At 34.9% G+C, this 22755-nt stretch overlaps 1 protein-coding gene across 4 annotated transcripts in view; it reads right to left on the bottom strand.

Annotated features, from left to right (window-relative positions):
* Positions 1–7705: 7705 nt before the first annotated feature.
* The window catches only part of LNPK (lunapark, ER junction formation factor), a 92413-nt gene continuing 77363 nt past the window's right edge, over positions 7706–22755 (bottom strand). For 2 of the 4 annotated variants that reach the window (XM_006066095.4, XM_006066096.4), the window contains 4 exons: positions 20441–20546; positions 18803–18873; positions 17858–18028; positions 7706–10022 (listed from right to left, as the gene is read on the bottom strand). In XM_006066095.4, coding sequence (XP_006066157.2) covers positions 9787–10022; positions 17858–18028; positions 18803–18873; positions 20441–20546 — 584 coding nt within the window. In that variant the 3' untranslated portion in view covers positions 7706–9786. Of the gene's footprint in view, positions 15211–15914; positions 15998–17857; positions 18029–18802; positions 18874–20440; positions 20547–22755 lie in introns of all 4 variants that reach the window. The other 2 variants (XM_006066098.3, XM_006066097.4) reach the window with 2 other exon arrangements.

Raw genomic sequence — 22755 nt, 5'->3', positions numbered from 1 at the left:
GCCCTTCTGACAGAGGGCAGTATCTTGTGGGCAATAATGCAGAGATAAGGACATAAATCACTTTAAAGACAATAAAACCTATAATGCACAAATTGAATTGTTTACATGTCTACTGGAGGAGGCACTGTTGAAAACAGAAGTGTCAGCCACATACCTCTTGTTACTCATCTGCACAAGGCAGTCCAGAATTCTGCTTCTTCATTAGAAGGCAAGTCATCTGCTCCCCTTTTCCTCTGCCCACTCGAAGCTCACAGCACTACTGTCCTGACTCACAATTTAGTAGTCTTGTGCCATCCTGTTCTAAAAGGAGTGCTGAACATTCATGCTTGCTTCAAACTATTGCTAACAATTGTTTGCTAGGATAAATTGGTCTTATCAGAATCTACTAAAACCTGAACAGCTGCTGCCCCTGCCTTTGCTGGTTGGGGGAGGGGAGGAGGTGTGGCAGGGTGGAGGGTGGGGGTAGGGGAGAAATGGCAGCAGGAAAGGAAAAATCCCCACTCTTCAGTAAGGACTGTGGCTGTATTAAACAAATAAAATACCATTTACTTTCATCAAGCCCAACTACAGGAGATTGCCCTGTTGAAGAAAGATCATACAAACATCAAAAAGAATCCAGGTCTTAAAAACCAAAAGAAAAAAATCGTGTTGAAAAGAGTCTACAACATCCACCCAAAACATGTTTCAAGCGTATAAATTTTATTTCAGTCAATACTCAGTTCATTTTATAAAATTCACAACATCCTATTCTGAAAAGTCATGTATTCTTTGGCTGTATGAAGACTCATAATTGAGAATACAAATTCATTCCAAAATTTAATTTCATCTATTCCTAGGAAAGGTTTTTTTTAAACCCTACTACTTATAATTTAATAAAATATGTCAACTCTTGGCAGGTAGGCAAAGCCTTTATAATTCTTGCTATAGACATTAAGGCACAAGTAGCCTTTCTCATTTTCAGAAAAAAAAATAGCTGACTATAATTCATAAACTATAACACACTAAGCAAGTTTGAATTACATTTGCCATGTACAGTATACCTCATGTTTAATGATTTTTTGAGGAAAAGTACTAAATTTTAAGATGTTTTTGTGTCTGGGCTCCAACAGATACAATGTCCAAAACCAGCAGCTTAATCCAGAAAATTCTAACTTAATGTCAGTTGCAACATTAAATGGTCAGAAATGAGAAAATAAACATAAAAATGAGATTTTTTAAAAACACCGTTCCATAGGTAATTAAAATATGGGATCGAGGGTGGGGAGAATAGGGATCTTCAAGAATGGAAATTTTCTAAACAACCCAAATTACAGATACAATTTAGAAATCATACCCAAATAACAGACTCACGTGAATCACGGAAGAGCTCTGACTCTGTGGTGCCCCTCAGCACACCAGCTCTTAGGCCATCTTCAGCTTGGTTCATTCACAGTTATTAAGCATCTATCTCAGACATTAAGAATTCAAAACAAATGAATCCTCCCCACCCTCAAGGTGCTCATACAGTTCCCATTTTCTCATATCTTGAGCTAGTCCTTCTCACTTTCTATCCCCAATTCCTGTATTTGTAGGAGTTACAGATAGAAGTAGCATACCAACCACTAGTGCTGATCAACTCAGGTCTATCACAGGAATCCATTCTCTAAACGGACAGGTAACTGACACCATGCCAGCTTTCAGTTTTGTTTTAATCTGTGCTGTTCTGTTGGAGGAATGCAAAAGTGAGAAATACAAGACTGAGCAACATTGCCTTTTTTCTGTTAACAATCAAACAAGGGAGGCAGACAATAAACATGGGTCAGGAGATTACAAGTTCTACATGGTGTATAAAGAACAATAGGAACAAAAAGCAAGTAACTGCTTAGGGAGGTTGAGGAAGTCACTTGGATTACAGAGTTAGCTCTTCAGGAAATGAGAGTTGACAAGAGTAGCATCATGGAAGATCAGTGCAAGGCATCTCTCAGAAGTGTAGTCAGAAGGCAAGGGAGAACAGTAGGAGACAAGGCAAGAAAAGAAGGGCATGCTTACAAGCCACCCAAGGAGGTAGCCAGACACAAGTGAGCCTGACAATAATTTTTGAAATTTGTGTTTTAGAACACTCCAACAGCAATGTGGACAATGGACTTTAAAAAAAGAAAAAAAAAAAAAAGACAAAAGCATCAGTTGAAATTTTCCTAAGTTGTGAGGAACAACCTTTCTGGCCCTTTCCCTTCTCAATAATTCAAATAATTTGAGATTTGCAAAATCCTTCACACTATAAAATCTGCACTAAAGACTATAGCAGTATTTCCCATTGTGCATAAGTGTAGGTTCATGCATACTACTACTCAACAGATAATTTATTGTCTCTTCTATACACCAGGCACTGGGAATGTAATAAGCAAAACCAGATATGGCCTTGACTTCGAGTTCATAGTCTGGTGCAAAAGATAATATTATGAAAGAATTATGAAAGAATTTCAAGAGGAGGGTACGTCAGAGTGGAAAGTCTGACAAGTGTCAGGTTAAGAGAAGACTGCCCTGAAGAAGTAACAATTGAGTTATCACAAAAATGAGAAACCCAAGAGCCTGAGTCTATTTCTTTCAGCCAACAGAGGAGGAGAAAACTCATAGGTAGTGAAAAGGACAGAGATTAGAGATCCTAGGTTTCAATTCCATTTACTATCCATAAATTAAGTAATCTTGGGGAATTCATTTAATCCCTGCTTGACAGGATTCCAGCCCCTCACATGGCTGTGTGAGACTATATGAGAATGTATATGAAAGTATCCAGGGCACAGGGCCTAAGAACAGGTATTCAAAAAAAAATGTTCATTTAATTCCCCACTTTCTTCATCCTTCAAAACCAGACTTAAGATAGAAATACTTATTTTCACAAAAATAAATTTTTCCCAGTTTTCCTAAATCAAGTGCCAGGGATCTGGTAAACGTCTTTGGCAGTTGAAAATTTGGCCTGTTCTCATATAATCCTGGAATGAGAACTTAAACTAATTTATGAGGGAGATTTTGAGAACTTTTTTTAATCTTTTCAGAGTGCTTCCAGATTCTATCAATTTTGCTGCCAAAAAAAAAAAAAAGGAAGGCACAAATATTTTTTTAAAAAAGAGAAAAATGCATAAAACAGAAAATCTAGGTTTTAAAAAACATCAAGTAACATAGAGGTATGAAAGTGGATAGTATTTTCTTTTCCTAAAACCCATGAGTAGTATAAATTAAACTACATATAACAGGAGCTTTGGAGGAAAAAGAATAGGAAATCGAATGCAATATAAGTTTCATACAAAGGTAAACTGATAAAGGTAACTGGGGGGACACCTACTATCTAATAAATAATTTTTAAAGGCATTTTAAAATAGTATTAAAGTAGAAAATGTAGATTAGTTTCCAAGGAGGAAAGAAATTAGGCTGATACAAATAGTTTATGGATTGATAAAAATTCTGTACTCATTAATAATTTTAATTCTTCACTTTATTTGTATTCTTATGGTTATATTCTAATAAATGTACTTTTCTATATTTATATGTTTATCAGTCTAAACTCAGAGCCTGAATCTGTGGATATAAATCACTTTAAAGAAGGTCACCAGCACACTTGTTAACCAGACTCATTTGCTTCTGTTTTTCTGTGTGTGCATAATAAAGTCAACTGACCAAGTGACCATGAGGAGGACTGACTAGGGTTCCTGTCTTTTTTCTAGCAGCTGTTCCTCTTTATCTCTGACCATGTTACTGTGTGATTATCTCAACTGGGTTTCAATGAGACAGAAACTGAAGCTCTAGCAATGAACTATTTAAAACTAAGACACTAGTTTATTGTTTGCAGTTCACAACAAAAACTCTTTGTTTTATTGCTTTACTAATTTGGTGGTGGTGTTCAGTCGCTCTGTTGTGTCTGACTCTAAGCAACCCCATGGACTGCAGCACACCAGGCTTCCCTGTCTTTCACTATCTCCCAGAGTGTGCTCAAACTCATGTCCATCGAGTCGGTGATGCCATCCAATTATCTCATCCTCTGTCATCGCCTTCTCTTCCTGCCTTCAATCTTTCTCAGCATCAGGATCTTTTCCAATGAGGCGGCTCTTTGCATCAGGTGGCCAAAGTATTGGAGTTTCAGCTTCACCATCAGTCCTTCCAATGAATATTCAGGAACGATTTCCTTTGGAATTTACTGGTTTGATCTCCTTGCAATCCAACTGACTCTCATGAGTCTTCTCCAACACCACAGTTCAAAAAAAAATCAACTCTGGCACTCAGCCTTCCTTCTTTATAGTGCAACTCTCCCATCCATACATGACTACTGGAAAAACCAGAGCTTTGACCAGATGGACCTTTGTTGGCAAAGTAATGTCTCTGCTTTTTAATATGCTGTCTAGGTTGGCCATTCTTCCAAGGAGCAAGCATCTTTTAATTTCATGGCTGCAGTCGCCATCTGCAGTGATTTTGGAGCCCAAGAAAATGAAGTCTGTCAGTTTCCATTTTTTCCCCTCTATTTGCCATGAAGTGACATCATCAGATGCCATGATCTCTTTTTTGAATGTTGAGTTTGAAGCCAGCTTTTTCACTCTCCTCTTTCACTTTCATCAAGAGGCTCTTTAGTTCCTCTTCATTTTCTGCCATGAGGCTGGTGTCATCTGCATATTTGAGGTTATTGGTATTTCTCCCAGCAATCTTGATTCCAGCCTGTGGTTCATCTAGCCCAGCGTTTCACATGATATACTCTGCATATAAGTTAAATAACCAGGGTGACAATATACTAATTTGGTAGAGTCAATATATTTAGGTCTTTAATAATTCTAAAACAAGTCAAATTACAAACTGTAAGATTTGGCAGATCATCAATTCACAATCATCTCTGTCTTAGTCTGTCTTCATGTAAATACTTTTATTATTTTAATAGCTCTAAGAGTTCATAAACTATATGTAAATCTCTTCTATAATTCTTACAATGAATTGATGTTATACTAGATAATGACACCACATTATTTTCTTTCAATTTTCTAAAGCAGATCTGTATCCATAATTGTCTCAAAATTGCTATAATTCCACAAATTATCCTCATTCTTTGACCCTTCCACTAACTGATTTGAGTGCAGTCCAACAGGCATTATTGTAGAGTAATAAATACTATAAGGTAAAATAAAGGAAAAAATAAGAAAAGAAGTTTTAAGATAGTTAAGTAGTTACTGTCAGCTGGAAATAGAATTAACATGTTACATATTTTAAATACATAAACTCTAACACCAATAATGATTGGCAGTATAAAAACAGTGGTTTAATATAAAGCATCCTACATTAAGAGCTGAGATTCGAGTTCTGACTTGCTTAGGCGCTAACTCTCCCCATGACTTCATATAAGACATTTAGTATTTCTAGCACCCAGCATACAATGTTTAATGAAAATCATTATATAATTAGAACCTCTCCCCTCACTACATGAAAAGATAGCTCTTCAGATTCAGTTATGTTCAGCAAACAATAGTGATTGTGTGTCCAATGCACTGGGCTTCCCTAGTGGCTCAGACAATAAAGAATATGCCTGCAATGCTGGAGACCCAGATTTGATCCCTGGTTTGGGAAGATACCCTGGAGAAGGGAATGGCTACCCACTCCTGTATTCTTGCCTGGTAGTGAGAAAGACCAAGTACAAAAATAAAGAGCATAGCTTAATAATTAGCAAGATTTCTAAACTTGGATTCTGACTGAAACTATTTCACTTGAATCCAACAACTGAGTGTCCTCCTGTCTGTGCAAGTGGGAAAATATCCCAGGCAGAGGAAGAGTACCAGGAGACCGGGGGATTAGGAAAGAACACTGCATGTGCAAACAGAGAAAACAGTATAGCTGTACTGAAAGTGTGGGGGTACAGGGGCAGAGAAACAGTGGCAGCAGTTGTAGTAAGAAACGCCAGAAGAAACTAGGAGCAAAGTTACACAGGCTTTGTAAGCCGTATGGGTAACTTTGGACCTCATTCTAAGAACAGTGAGGAATAATTAAAGGGTTTAAGCAATGGTATGACACGATTTGTTTTCCAGTTATGAAAACTCTTTCAGGCTGAAGTAGACAGAATAGATAGCCATGGACAAGACTGGAGACAAGGAAACCAGTTAAGAAACAGTTTTGAGATGAAGGAGGCCTGAATTAGAAGGCAGTACAACAGTAATAAGAAGACTTCTAAAGTCATATGTGTGTGTATGTGTTAATTGCTCAGTTGTGTCTGACTCTTTGCGACCCCATGGACTGTAGCCCAGCAGGCTGCTCCATCCATGGGATTCTCCAGACAAGAATACTGGAGTGGGTACCCATTCTCTTCTCCAGGGAATTTTCCTGACCCAAGGATTGAACCTGGGTTTCTTGCATTGCAGCCTGATTCTTTATGGTCTGAGCCACCTGAAGTTATTTGCCAGCATTCAAGTCTCAGATTTTTCACTTATCCAGTTGCTTACTCTCTATACATGTTTTCCTATCTATAACCCAGAGAAAAAAATCCTCACAGGGTTGTTGCCAAGGAACAAATAATACTTACACAACAGTTAGCATGTTGCTTGGTACATAGTAAGAATGCAAATGTTTACTATCATTAATGTAAGGTTAATGGGATGGAGAAATGAGAATATAACAGGAAGATGCTTAGGAAACAGAAAATGACAGTTAAGGTACAGGAAAAAGGGGAAAGGAATGAGTGGACAAACTCTAGTTTCTAGCTTGCACAGTAGCACTATTGATAAGATGAGAAGCACAGAAACTAAACTGAAACATAGAAACTTTTTGAAGGTTTTGAAGGAGAAAATAGTGTTCACTTTTTAATAAATTGATTGGGAGAGACATTCATTCCAGTAGGCAGGTATATCTATCACTCTAAAGTGAAGGAAAGAGATCAAGGCTGAAGATCTGAGAATAAGAGAGACAGATGGTAATTAAGTCCATGGGGGTTGATGAGAGCCTTTAGAGAGAGAATACACAGAGTGAAGAAATGCTGACAAGGTAGAAAGGTGAAACACCAACATGTAAATGATGGGCAGAGGAAGAGAAACCTGCAAAGGACACTGAGAGAAAAGAAGCAGAGGAATAAGAGAACGATAGTGTGAGAACTCAAAAGCCAAAAGAAAAAAAGTATTTCAAACTAAAGGGAGCACCCAAGAGTGTCAATGGAATCAGGTAAGAACTGAGTTTTTGCTGAATTTAGCAACAAAGTTATCCATTCACGTAATAAATAATAAATGTGTCAAACACTGTACCAGGCTCTGGAGATACAAAGATAAATAAGACAGAACCTTGCACACAAAGACTCTTAAGTCTTGAAGAAATACAGTAAACTAATAAACAGATAAAATACTCATAGATTATAATAACAGATAAAGTGACAGGATTGAGTAAAAGGCAGAGACCAGCTTTAGATACGGAGCTTGGGAGGGCATCTCTCTGAGGAAAGAACATTTAAACTGAGACCTAAGGTGGGAAAGGGTTTAGCTTAGTCAGAGAATTGAAAGACACCCTAAGGCTTCAGCATAATGGTGGAAGAGAGACGGAGAGAAAAGCCAGACATGTTTGTAGATTATGCTAAGGGCATAGTGAGAAGTTTACATGATGACCTGTTGGGCATTAGTAAGCAGGGAAGTGAAGGTTACTCTAGCTCACAGCACTGATTAGTTTGCTTTTCCTCATTTATACTAGTCTTAATAATCAGAAATAGGACATTATACCACTCTTCAACCATTAACTGTTTATTATAATATCAGAAGAAACTTTTCTATTTTAATAGGTACCACATGATTACAGCATGTTACCTGTTACATTAATTCACCTATTTTAACCTTCTTCCATAGATACTTCTGATATCTACTTAATTCTATCACTAAATTATATTTCTCTGAGATTACTCATTTTTCAGAATTTGAATGTTTTATAACAAGAAGACTCAACAAAGTGTTACTAAAGTGTTATGGGCCAATAATACACACACCAAAAAAACTGATGGGCTTCATCAAAAAAGGGAAAAAGGAGACTATATTCTGTAGTATTATTATATGCCACAGTTTCAGGTTCCTATTGCCTTAATCTATGCATTTATATACATGTATAAGATAAAGAAAACCTATGCAGAAAACTTTGGCTTGATTCTGACCAGCCAAATTATATTTCATATTGTTTTTTCATTTCCTTATCTGCAAGGAGAATTCAGAGCTCTTCCACATTTCACAAAGATATCAAGAGTGTAAAATGCTACCACTTAATATCTACTATCAGACAGTCAGCTAGGCCCACTACATAAATTACTTTTTATTGTCCTCATACTCCAAAAAGTAGGTATTCTTCCAATTTTAAAGATGAAAAACCATGACCTCAGTGAGGTCAGGTGACTTGCCCAAGACTGCAGAGCTAGAATTCAAGCCCAATCCTATCATCTTGAAAACTCTCAGACTATTAACAGATTTGGGTTCCTTTAAAAAACCTATCAGATATAAGGTATTAAATCATAAAGATGAATTTTTAAATGATAATAAATGGTATTTTATTTAATTTTTAACAAACCATATATAACTTAGAAATACTTGCTATATACACCATTCCTGTATATTCCTTCCTTTGGCATAACTTGATAGTTTTTTCTTAGTAATAGATAAAAAGAAAATAGAAAAGATAACAAGAATTACTATTCTGGGTCAAAAAAACTGCCAGTTAGTCCTTAATACACATATTAAATCCAATGAACTACTAGTAATTAACTGCCTATTCTCACAAAACTATGTCTCTCAAAATTAAAAACTACAAATGGCCTAAGGTTTTCCTGAATCAGAAAAATCTAACCTCTGATTAGAACCTCTAAATGTCACTAATTCTCTGAACTTGAAAGGTAACAAATTTGAATAAAAAGATCATAATTTTTTCTCAGCATAATTTATAGATTTACTGAATTGTGAGCTCTTCCTACTAAGACTTTTCAGGTAGCTAAGTCATCTACCAAGCTATTGTCTGAAGAAGTCTAGATATTTAACAAAAAGAAATTGCTGCCAGATCATCTTTATTTTCCTTAACAAAATACACACACGAGCACAAAATTCACTTATAATAGCATTATTTTACAAATATAAATAATGTTCAAAATTCAAGTACAGTCAAGTGCAGAGGTATTTCCTACATGTTAATATGTAAACATAAGCTAATTATATGCATCAGGTACCTCTGGCCCAGCTGCAAAACAAGAGACATCAAAAGTAACACTGCACTTGACTGTTCGACTGCATTCTTACTGAGAATTCACACAAATGCCTATATTATTACTGTGATAACTTTCACACCTCTTAATGTAAATGCCTAAAGAGATATTTTACCCCCTGGCAAATATCACAAGAGTTAAAATTCTATCCATTTTAATAATGAAGTATTAAAAATCTTAACTGAGTTTCATTCCTTAAAACAAATGCCATTAGAACTTATTCCTAACCAAAGTTCTTCCTATGCCAAATGTATTTACAGGTCACAAGAAGAAAACAAAACTTCTATTATATTTGTTTACTTTTAGAACAGAAAAAAATACCTAAACGTTGTCTAAACAGTGTGGGTTTCTGTACATTCAAAAGGATTTTACTTTACTGACACCATTTGCTTTTAATTTTAATAGCCAGTAGACGTAAGTCTGACATATTGAAATAGCTAGGCAATCTGAAATTCAAACGATACCAAGCATGTCTTTGGGGGGGTGGAAAAAAAGAAAGCACCACCTACAAAAGCAATAACTGACATCAGCAAGACTACAAATATCCAGTTGAAGGCACATGAAAGCATTTACTACATTGTCAAAGATTCTCCACTTAGTTCAGGATTAGGAACAGCATTAGCTCTGGGAACTGTTGACTTGTCTTCATTCATTGAGGTTTCTTCATTCTCGGTCTCTTCTTGTTTCTCCTCTGGTTCCTCTATGCCAGATGCTTGTTCAATCACTGGGTTTGTCTGCTCTGTATCTGGTATTTTGTCATCTGTCTGTTCTGTACTATTATCTAGAACATCTTGTTCTTCTAAAGATTCTGAAAAGATAAAGAATAAAAACTTTAGGAATAGTCAATGTTAATAACTACTAAATAAGATAAGCATGTGCAAAGAAACTAAGAAACAGAAGAATAGTCTAACATTATCCTTAAAATATATCTTTTTAATGTACTTAAGTACATCATGCATGCATACTCAGTTGCTAAGTCACGTTGACTCTTTTGCAATCCCTGGATCTCACCAGGCTCTTCTATTCACAGGATCTTCCAAGCAAGAATACTGGAGTGGGTTGCCATGCCCTTCTCTAGGGGATATTTCCAACCCAGGGATCGAACCCATGTCTCCTGCATTGGCAGGCAGATTCTTTACCACTGAGCCACTTTGGAAGCCTATCCCTATAGCATACCATATATGAAATGGTATGAATGAAGGAAAAAACAATTTGGGGGAAACATACCCATAAACATAATTTTACCTAAAGCCCCATCATTCACAAAATAAATGAACTATCATAATACTTAAGAACCTTCCTAAAGATGGATTTGAAAGCTGAATGTCTGAATATATCAAAATTAAAATAGAATTATGTATTATAAGACAACAACAGCCCAGCAAAAGCAGCAAATGCACTAACTCCCAGATTATGTTTCCTGAAGGAACTAGTGTCTCTTGCGTCCAGGCAACACTGTGACCAATGCGTAAATGTGTACCTTTGTAGGATGCATATGTGTGTATAGGTGGTGTGATTTCCCACACTGATTTACACCTCTATTATCCATGACTGTGGGGGTCTGGATCCACCTTTTCCAAAGTCAAGACAAGTCTTCCTTCATCCCTGTGCAAGACAAGTCCTTGGGATTTAAACCTCTGGGTCAGAATATGCTACATACCTTGAATGCTAGGGAGCGAAAGGGAAGAGTCTTTTGCCTCTGTCTCCATTAGCAGAGGCCAAGTAAGGGCATTGGTTCCTAATCCGAAGGTTTACTCCCTTCAAACTCTCTTTTGAGTGTCATTAAACTCATATCTCTTAATAATAATTTAATAACTTTAATTCCTCAAAGTTTAAAGAATAGGAAAGGGAAGGAAATGACAGGAGCAGAGTTTTGGGCCACTCAATTTCCAAATCAAAGATAAACACCTAACTTTGAGGTGTTTCTGTGTTTTGTTTCTGTAATAAATAGCAACTAATATTACTGCTAGGAGAAATATGGTTAAACTACATCAAGCAAAGCAAATAAGGAGATTTTCATACCCTCACAGATGATCCCTTATATTACAAATGCTACTGTTTCAAAAATCTGGAGGACAGGCTAGTTTACACTAGTAAAAAGTTCTACTTTTGTTCCTTGTAGAATAGTAACCCACTCCAGTATTCTTGCTGGAGAATCCAATGGACAGAGGAGTCAGGCGGGCTATAGTCCATAGAGCCGCAAAGAGTCGGACACAACCAAAGCAACTTAGCATATAATAAATGCCAGTATTTTGATAACAAAATTAATACTTTTTAAAGAAAATATGTACACGTTTACATGGAGGTTTTATAAATTCATGGTTTTATCATATCAGTTTTAATAAATACAAATTATATAACATACTCTATGTGGAGTTGAAAATAATTTTTTAACTTATTTTTAAAGATATTTTCAACTCTAGTTTATGGAATTAATCACAATCTCTTTCTCTCTTTTTATATATAGAACAAAAAGCCAAAACTGCATAGCTAGGGACATCTAAGTTAATGGGGTTTACTGTATGGAAACTTCATATGCTCACAAAAAGATGAGGAATGTTCACATGTCACAAAAATGCTATTTTTATTGTAAAAGGAACATAAAATGGCACTGTGCACCACTTGGAATCTTACAAAAATCCAAAGTTGAAAAGCAGGAGGTCGAGTCGTGTTACATGAAGTTGTGTTATATCCAGTGGTCAAAGGAAAAGCAGAAAGTGAAATGAAACTCTATGGACATGTACAGACCATTTCTGCTACAAGGGCAAGCAAACTGTTTAGTGGAACACTTCAGGAGTCAATAAGTGAAAGTCACTCAGTCTTGTCCAACTCTTTGCGACCCCGTTGGACTATACAGTCCATGGAATTTTCCAGGCCAGAATACTGGAGTGGATAACCCTTCTCTTCTCCAGGGGATCTTCCCAACCCAGGGATTGAGCCCAGGTCTCCCACATTGCAGGTAGATTCTTTACCAGCTGAGCCACAAGCTAAGTCAATAACCATTTGTAATTCTACCTTCACAGAATTTATCCAGGGTAGAATTTTAAGAGTCACTGTTTTCTACCACTCTCTGGCCATAGAGCAATACTTACTTGCCAAGAATTTTACAAGTGGTTATGATTTAGTAAACCCTCCAATAAAGTTACACGAAATGAAAAAACAAAAAGCTCAGAACTCAGGACTCAACTCATCAATAAGCATGCTTCAGTGAACATGGGCCCACATAGTTTGTTATCTGTTTTGACAGATTAACTCAGTATTAAACAGGAGAGGTATCAAAGTTTATGATTTATGATATTAAAGCTTTGTGATGTAATTATTTTCAGAAACAGACACATCCCCAGTCAAATACAATACAAATTTTAAAATTCTGGAATCTTAAAGAAGCAGTTAATACAAAGAGAAAAATTATAATACTTAATTTTGTTAACATATATAGAGGTGAATTCTAAGAAATACACGTGAATTCTACAAAAGTCAATTATTTTCATAATTAGAAAATAACATTATACACAAAACCTGCTCATCAATACTATATTGTATTTCAGAAAATATACAGAAGACTAAAAAATGGTGAAATGATGAATAGGGTTTGAGAACAAAAAGCGTATTAAATGACTACTTTTCTTCCCCCAGGTTAATCTGTAGAAAAGTAATATTAATAGCAGTTAATGCTACAAAAATTTGGTACGTGTCATGATACCTATAATGCAGATATCAGCTAGTCTAAACAACACAGATATTCAGTGTATGTATGTCAGTGTCATTTTGTGAGAGGTCATCACTACAAGCTTTAAGTGAACTAGATGCACAAGATTAACAGAAATTTAATTACATACCAGTTTAATAACTAAACCACAGAACTTCATAAAAACATAATTAAATATATTCCAAAAGTACTTACTTTTTTTCTGTGGGAGAGTATCATTTGCCTGTTCTAATAAAAACAGTAAATTTCTTCTGTGAAGCTGTAGTTTATATATAATAGCTTGGTGGTATAAAATTCATTACAGTAGATGTCAATATTTGGGCATAAAATACCAAAAGAGAAACCATATTTCATGTTCACACTAATTAAACAGGTCTACTCTTCCCTGTGCAGCACCAGTTTAAGACTAAAATTAATACAAGGTTACTCGAATGACCTAATTCCATCTGTAGGAAAATTTTTTAAATCACCTTTGACATCTGTAATGCCAAGAAAACAATCTATCACAATGTGATAAAACAAAAATGATCCATGGGATTTGTTCCTTACCTGACTCCTTCCCCTTCTATTCTCCTACCCCAATATTCTTGACAGAAAAGCTTTTCCCACCAAATTGTAACAATTGGCTTCTGGTTGGGTAAAGCTTCAATTCAGCTAGATAGCTCAACCTCATAAAACTGAATGTAACTGTATAATGAACACTGCCACTGCCTCACCTATAAACCACAAACATGCAAAAACATTTAAGAAGACCACCGTCCATTTAGGTTTTTATTCTAGCTCTTGAAAGGATAATTCTCTAAAAAAATTAAAGAATAGTTAACAAAACAATTTCATACATCTCCAAAAGAAACACATAATTTCTGCAGCAAAATACATGAGTCTATTTATATTATGTATTCCAAAACTCCTAATATTTTGGTGATTTAGATTCTTACTTCTTATTCCTTTTTACAATAACTTTAAAAAAAATTTGCCTTGCTAACATATCAGTACCTACTATATGTACAGACTATAAAACTCACCCAAAGGAAATTTGTTAAATTAAAATGGACAATTTGTCTTTAACTCACAGATTTTAAAGTGTTTTAAAGATTTTTCTGCCTTAAGAAAAACAGCCAACTTATATTCAAGGACCAAAGACACAAATTTCATCCCAAAATGCAACTTACTGGCTCAATGAATAAAATTCAAATAAATGATAACCACCTATGAGAAAATAGCTCATTTTAAACATAAAGATGTTGTGTAATTATTTACCATTTGTGAACAAATCCATTAGATGAGTCATTAGAATGTCATTATTAAGCAATAATGTAAAACTATTAGGTGAAGGTGTTTCAGAAAAGGAAACCAACAGGCTAAAAGATCTCTATGTCTAAAACAAGCATGAAAAAAACATAATATAGGCAAGTTTACATCTTGAGTAAGCTATACATAGCTAAAAATAAGTTTTTCTGATCTGATACATAGAATTCAATAAAATCTACATTATCAAATAGTACAATTTCCTAAAGCACCTAATAAGCAAAACTAAAAACAGAACTTTCCTTAGTTCAACATAACCTAAGGGTAACAGTATTATTGTTGAAACAAAAGAAAGGGAAGAGCAAAAATCGGATTTCAAGATAAATTTCACCTTATATAAATTGTACTTGCTATTTTCGATAGTACTAAGTAGATGCCATGAGTTTTATTACTAGCAAGTTATTTCCAGTGAATAAAAGCTATATTCTACTAAAAGAATTACATAAGATCTAACTAAATATAACTGAACAACGAAAACAGTATTAACGTTTTTTAAACATGCTAACTCCAAATCACTATACTGGAATATTAATAGTGTAGTAACCTTGTACTCTAATTATTATCATATCTAACAAAAAGAATGCTATGAATCAATTATTTTGAAAAACACATTTTAAAAAGAAGAAAAACTGATAAACTGACTTTAACACGGCTTAGCAGACACTCAAATATTACTGTACTATTCATTTCACAATAAAAGAAACCAAAGAAACTAAAAACCAGCTCATTACTTTGACATACCATATCTAGCATGCCCTTAGAATAAAGTGACAGTCTTAATTTTTTTGTTTTCTCTAATGTTTTATTACCAAAACATCTGTGTACATAGTTTTAGAAAAAATTTTAGGAATTCAAATGAGCAGTTAACAGGAGGAATTTCTTTCTTCTAGCGAGCGCTCCTTCTTTGATGAAACCTTTCCAAGGTTTCATGTGTTGTTCCAAGAGTGGTCCAAAAATTTCAAAAGCCTTATGCCTCATCCTAAATGCAAAATATTCCAGTAGAATGAAGATAAAATTTAAAGTCTTGTATCATAAATTGAAAAAAGGATTTCTTGTATTAATTCTAGATTCACATAAATGGTTAGGAACTATTCTTTGAAAAAACATTAAGACAAAAGAAAGTTACCTTTTGGTTCCATCTGTAAATTCAGTAACGCAATTTTAAGAAGCTGGTTCAATACTTTTAAAAATATATTAAAATTGAAACAGGAAAGTTTTTCTTTCAGACCTAAGTTTTGTGTAATTTTTCTACACAGAAGTGTAGAAATCAGCAATCTAAGCCCTTCATCACTCTGGCTGTCAACAGAGGGAGTAGCTCATTGAGATGATATGCTCCTTAGTTCACAGTTCAATTTAATCATAAAGGTATGCCACCAGTGTTTAAATAAATGCAGGTTATCTCTTCATCAGAAATACTTTCCGCCATTTACTAATGGAATCCAGCTTGAAATTCATAACCGTGTATCACAGTGTTGAGAGACAGGAGTCTTGGAAAAAATTTTGTCTTCTGACAAACCAAAGAAGTAAAACGATGCTCATAATAGCCATTTTGATGAATCCAAAAAGAAGAATGAAGAAGTTACTACTATAGTGACTATCTTAACCAAATGGAATTGTTGCTTCAGTTTCTAGCATTGTGGAGCTATCATACCCTGCCTCAATGTCTTCACCTATTAACGTTACCTTATTAGGGTTGAGTTTGAGCCAGTTAGACTTCATTCCGGAGGTTTCTGACAGAAAATGAGACATCTGGGGTATTGCTCCTCCTAGATTAGATGAGAAGGAAAGGTATAGCTGGGTGTGGTTTGCTAACTTTGCATCTTGACCTTAGTAGAAGATAAAAGCATGGGACTCATTATCAAGATATCTATTTTGTTGGCTGTTTTTTCTTTTTTTGTCCCAACTATTGGCTTTCAAATATTCACTTTAGCTTTCATAAGCAAAGTTACTCATGGCAGGGACTCCAATTTTTCCTCTAGGCATCTTCAGGTTGGAATTCTTTAATTTTCAGTTCCAAGAGGCGGCAATGGCAAGACAGATGATTTGCATGTGACAGCATGCAGCTCAGAGCATGACTTAATAAGCAAAAGATAAAAGTCTGACATTGTGTTTGGAGTCGATGTTGCAGACATGGAGAAGACAAATACAAAGATTCAGCGTTGAAGTACACAGGCCTCTTGTCATGGCTATCTGTATTCAAATTCATTTTGATATTTGTTAGTAAGCCAAAAGCCAAGCCCAAGTCAACACACATATTTTAGGTTCATTCTTCAAAGTTAAAAAAAAAAAAAAAAAAATTGTCAAATTCTCATACCAAACTTCAGATACGTGAAAATTCACTGCCTTGTATATTATTCTCAGTTAAAGCATTTTTTCCACTACTCAGTGATTTTATAAAGAAATCAAATATATGTAAATGATAACTTCTAGAAGTTAAAAGAATGAATACTGACTGCTACCTTAAACTATGTGAACAAAACTTCCAATATGGATTTTTTTTTTCTGTACGGGGTGAAGCACCAAAATATCAGGGACTGTGTCATAACTTTAGCAATCTTCATAATTCAGAGCTGCTTAACAAATAGTTCCTCACCCAATATTAATAACAAGAAATAGTTGACAATTAATAGTCAGATCTTCCATCTCATCTTTTCCATTTTTTCATGAAACTTCCTCAGGAATTCCTAAAACAGAACTGAAAGATAAGTTCTAAAACTCAATGAATCCTGATAACTTCCATTTCTTTAAAATAAGTTTGCTTTATAACAAAGGCATTAATCAGCAATATTAAATCCTGTGGACCTTGATAAATTGTCTGTTTCAAAGGAACACCAGTCCTGTCAATATAGTCATCCAAAGAATGTAAGGCTGACTTTTCAACTTCAGAGTTTCCTGTTTTCGAGTAACTTCTAGTCATAGAAATGGTAAGGCACAAACCTATATTTATCAGTGTTAACTACAATTATTATAAGAACTGACCCTTATGAGTAGTGGCTTCATAATTGTCTTAAATCTGCTTCATTTACATAAATTGAAAAACAATTCCATGTATTACTAGTTAAATCTCCCAACAGTTAATTAAAAAGATAACTCCTATAGAACAGTCTTATGGACTCTGTGAGAGAGGGAGAGGGTGGGAAGATTTGGGAGAATGGCATTGAAACATGTAAAATATCATGTATGAAATGAGTTGCCAGTCCAGGTTCGATGCACGATACTGGATGCTTGGGGCTGGTGCACTGGGACGACCCAGAGGGATGGAATGGGGAGGGAGGAGGAAGGAGGGTTCAGGATGGGGAACACATGTATACCTGTGGCGGATTCATTTTGATATTTGGCAAAACTAATACAGTTATGTAAAGTTTAAAAATAAAATAAAATAAAAAAAAAAAAGATAACTCCATAAATAATATTTACCAAGCTATTTCTAGATCCTGCTTAACACAATATATATTTTAAAACTCAAACACATCAAACCAACTGCATAGGAGGCCATAATATCAGAGCAATACCTGATAATATGCATGCTGCAAAATCTGATCCATTCTTGTCTAAAACAATTATGCTTTTATTGTTGAAAGCAAACATTATCAAGAGACAAAACTTCTAAATTAACATATTCATACCTTCATTGATCTGGTTCTCTGATGAAATTACGCTTCCTGAGGGCAAGGAACCAACTGTATTTGAGACTTCCAATGCCTGCCTCTTTTCAAAACTAAATTCTGGAAGTCTTGGAGCCTGGGGTCTGGTTTTTCTAGCAGGATTCAAGAAAAAACAGTAGGCACAACGAAAAGCTGTAGAGAATTAGAAAAAAAAAAACAAAACCATAAACCAAATAAACTTTAAGGACTAATCAAGTAACCCTCAAGGTTAATTTTACAAAGAATCTTTCAAAAGCCATTTATTCCTTGTGAAATTACACATGGTTTTAATAATATTATGGCAGGTGTTCTAACCAAAGTTTATTTTAAAGCATATTTAAAAATTATTATTAGAACTATAATACCAATTTAAAGCAGAAAAGATAATAAGTTACATAGCAGGTTAACTAATAGCAAAACAATAATAATGATCTAAATGTATTACAGAAATTACACTTCTAGTCACCATGAGGTATCTTAAAAGCCAGAACTTTACTCATCTGCCCCCCAAAATGTTGCATGTTATATATATTTGAGAAGCATGATTAATTTAGTTCAATGTTTTTAAATAGTAGCTGCACATGAAAATATTCTGAAGAGCCTAAAAAAAATGCTGATGCCTGGGCCCCACCTCAGATCAACTAAAGCAGATTATTTGTAGGTGGAACCTGGGCATCACAATGTTTAAAAGCTCTTCAGGTTAATTCTGATGCACAGTGAAAGTTTAAGAACAGCTAGCCTAGAAGTTGTACATTGTATGAAGAAAAAATCTGAGTTGTCTTTTCTGCTTTGCTGTGTATTCTATAATATGCCTGAACAACATATACAGAGCAATACCTAAAACAAAATGGCATTACATGGCAATTGGCACAGAACGAAATATTTAAGAGTAAAATATCTAAAATCTAACTGCCAAATAATTCTTACCAATGTACTCAAATTCTTCTTTCAAAGCCATGCCATTGTGAGAAAAACACTGCTGACATATAAGGGCATACCTACAGCAAAAGGAAAAATGAACAGATTAGTTACAAATGCAGACAAAACAAGCAGGAGAAGCTACTTTAGCCATCACGGCTAAAGTACACAGTTAGATTACATAGCATTTAATGTAGCTAGATGTGCCATAATAGATATTACTTTGTAAACAATAAACAACACTCTTTATGACAACAAATTTTCAATTACTTTAAAATATTATATATCAAATTAAAAATAAACTAAGAAGCAGTCAAATAAAATTTTCTTAGTAAGCAGAAATGTATTTGATAACAGAACACTTAAATTTTAATGTTTCCTAACACATATTCCTGGGGATGACAGACCCCAAATCTGTGGTCAGATAGAGAGTGGAAAAGATGAAGCCTCTTAGAGATTCACAAATGAGTATTATTAAAACCGCTGTGAAGTCTTGCAGTAAAGAAATGAATTTAATTTTGTTTAGTCCAGTCCAAAGGTTAATTTCTGTATATCATGATTTCTTAGCTATCCCAGTTACACTTAAACATCTTCCACATTTTCTATTTATATACCCTTTCTGTTCTCTGAGTAAATACTTAATAAATACCTGGCCCTATCAAACAACATTCTATCTGTTTTGAAGAACGTATAATTTTTCACATTAACATTAAATTCTAGTCTCTTTATTAAGACAATAATATTAACCAATAACCTTGTCAAATATCTATTCTTAAAATACCCTAAGAATTACTTAAAAGTCTATACTATGACAATTGCTCTGCTCATATCATCCTTATAATCCTAGAGTTATTATAAGGACCAATTAAAATAACTGGAGAAGCATTTTGGAACTCTAAGTGTAAAATACATGAAACTGTCCTCACTGTTATTAAAATCATCACTATCATTAAGTCCAGTACTCACATCTATAAAACTCCATTTCTTATAACCTACCTTTTCACTATTTACAAACTTCAAATTCAAAAGATTCAACAAAATGATCCAAATTCTCTAAAAATAATGTTATAGTAGCGTTATAACATACCAGTTACAATATTTTTTGTTATATATAATACGTTTTAAAATATTTTATCCAAATACTTTATCTAGATAATCTACTACTGAAAAATAACTGAGTATGTACTCTTTTGCAGGGCCAGAAAATACTCCATTATGTTCTAAAATCAGGAAACAACTACAAAATCATAGAACATTTAGTGCATGTGCACATGTGTGTTGGAGAAGGCAATGGCACCCCACTCCAGCACTCTTGCCTGGAAAATCCCATGGACGGAGGAGCCTGGTAGGCTGCAGTCCATGGGGTCGCTGAGGGTCGGACCCGACTGAATGACTTCACTTTCACTTTTCACTTTCATGCATTGGAGAAGGAAATGGCAACCCACTTCAGTGTTCTTGCCTGGAGAATCCCAGGGACGGGGGAGCCTGGTGGGCTGCCGTCTATGGGGTCGCACAGAGTTGGACACAACTGAAGTGACTTAGCAGCAGCAGCAGCAGCAGCACATGTGTGTACACACACACATACACACCCACTCTGACCAATAAACTTTCTTCATTTTCATTTAGCTACACCCTAGTAAACATTACCTGTTCTGTGGACCATCACCAACTAAATATTCAACAATTCTATCCAGAGCACCTCGTTCTCGAGGCAGAATGGGTCTTGCTAAAGGTGGACCAGGAGGATGAAGACCTAGTAAATAAATATATACAAAATTCATATGTGTAAAATACATTTAAATTTCAATTCAGTTGCCAAGAACTACTTATGCTCGTTAAGAGTTTTTTAATGATTTTAACAAAACAAAAATGATACTATCATCTCTGTATTCAAATTTTCATTAAAAACACTATACTACAAAAATATATTTATCTATGTGCTATATTAGAACCAGCAACATAATCTATTAAGGAATAAAACTATGTTGAGTTCTGTACAAATTAATTTTTTAAATGCTCAGACTCTTAAAAGTTTATGCAATAATAAACTAGGAGACTTCCACTGTGTACCATAATACAGTAATCAGAGTCAGATTTAATATCCCACCTAAAACAACTAAAATACCATGTAAAATATATTATGCAATGGTTTTAAAGACACTGGATATCAAGTAATGTAGGATAAAGATCCCTGAGACACATAAAATAAATAAGATGAGCCCTACAACTGCCCCAACTTATTGCCTGGCGAGTTTTCCAGGTAGCAATTCAGGCAGAGTAAATCCAGGTGAAGTTCATTAGTCTCCCTGAGTTGAAGAGATAAAGCTGGAACACTGGAGAGGCCAAGACAGGTTGAATTCACTGGAAACAGAGGGGAGAGAATGCCAAGAGCCGGAATACCAAAGATCTGCCCAGGATGCAAATGAGAAAAACTACCTGAGGAGAAAGAAAGAACTGCCCCCAAAATACTAAAGGTACCAGTGCTCACATGGGGCCAAAAATATCACATGTTCCCACCAGCCAGGATGGAAAACTTCATAACTCACAGGTCACTGGGTAAATATTCAGAGAGGCCTTGTACAGTAATTTAAAAATATCCTGTACCCAATAAGGCAAAATTTACAATGTCTGACATTAGATAAAAAATTATTAGTCATGCAAATTGGCAAGAAAATAAAACCGAATGAGAAGAATCAATCAAAAGTGACCCAGAAATGATGGAGATGATAGCATTAAGAGACAAACATATTAAAACACTTATTATGACTATATTCCTTAGGCTTGAGAATCTAGACGAAAACTGTAATATGTTAAGCAGAGACATGAAAAAAATTTATAAAAGATCCAAATTTAACCTCTACAGATGAAATCTACAATGTCTTAGATTTTAAAATTCACAGATGAAATGAACAGCAGTTTGGACATTACAGAAGAATTAGTAAATCTGAAGACAGCAAGAGAAGCCATGCAAAGTGAAACACAAAGACTAAAAAGATTTTTAAATGAACAAATCAGTGAGCTGTGTAACAACCTCAAGCATCTAGTATATGTATAATTGGAGTTCAGAAGAGGAGAGGAAAAAAAATTGACTCAAAAAAATAATGCACAAAAATTTTCAAAACCTGATGAAAACCGAAAACATACAGACCCAAGAATATCAACAAACCCTAAGTACAAGAAATAATTTTGCACCAAGATACAGCATAATCAACCTTCTTAAAACCAGTGACAGAAAATCTTAAAAGCAGTCAGAAAAAGATACATTAGTACAGAGAAACAAAGATAAGAATGACAGATTACTCATTAGAAAATAAGCAAGCGAGAAGACAATGAAACAGTATCTTTAAAGTTCTGAAAGAAAAACTATCAAATTAGCAAAATTATCTGTATTAGTGAAGACATCTTTTAAAAATGAAGGCAAAATGAAGACTTTTTTCAGACATACAGAACTGAAAGAATTCACCACTAACAGAACTGTACTACAAGAAATGTTAAAAGAAATCCTTCATGTAGAAGGAAAATGACACCAGACAGAAAGCTGGATCACACAAAAGAAAGAGTACCTGAAATGGTTACCATGTGGGTAAATATATAAAACATTATTTATATCGCTTTAAAAAACAATTGATGGCTCAAAGAAAAAGTAATACAGGTTTCCCTTGCTATCCAAAAGTTCCCATGAAAGCTTTCGTAAGCCAAAATGGCATAAAGTGAAGAAGCAATTACCTTGGGACACATCTTGCTAACGGATGCACAAAATAAATTGAGACAAAGCACAGATGCTCACAGACAAAGTTCAAAGCTATGGCGGCTTGCTGATGAGATGCTGAGTGTAGTTCCCAGGAAAGGAGCTTGGTGGTGCCACTCTTGCTGCTCAGGATGCACGCTGCCTCTACAACGGCTCGCTGCAAAACAAATGCTGAACGCTATTTTCGCTTTTCATCTTTTTTTGTAAAAGCGAA

The sequence above is a fragment of the Bubalus bubalis genome, chromosome 2 (genome assembly GCF_019923935.1).
Source record: "Bubalus bubalis isolate 160015118507 breed Murrah chromosome 2, NDDB_SH_1, whole genome shotgun sequence".
Taxonomy (NCBI): Eukaryota; Metazoa; Chordata; class Mammalia; order Artiodactyla; family Bovidae; genus Bubalus; species Bubalus bubalis.
This window is presented reverse-complemented; position numbering and strand designations above follow the sequence as displayed.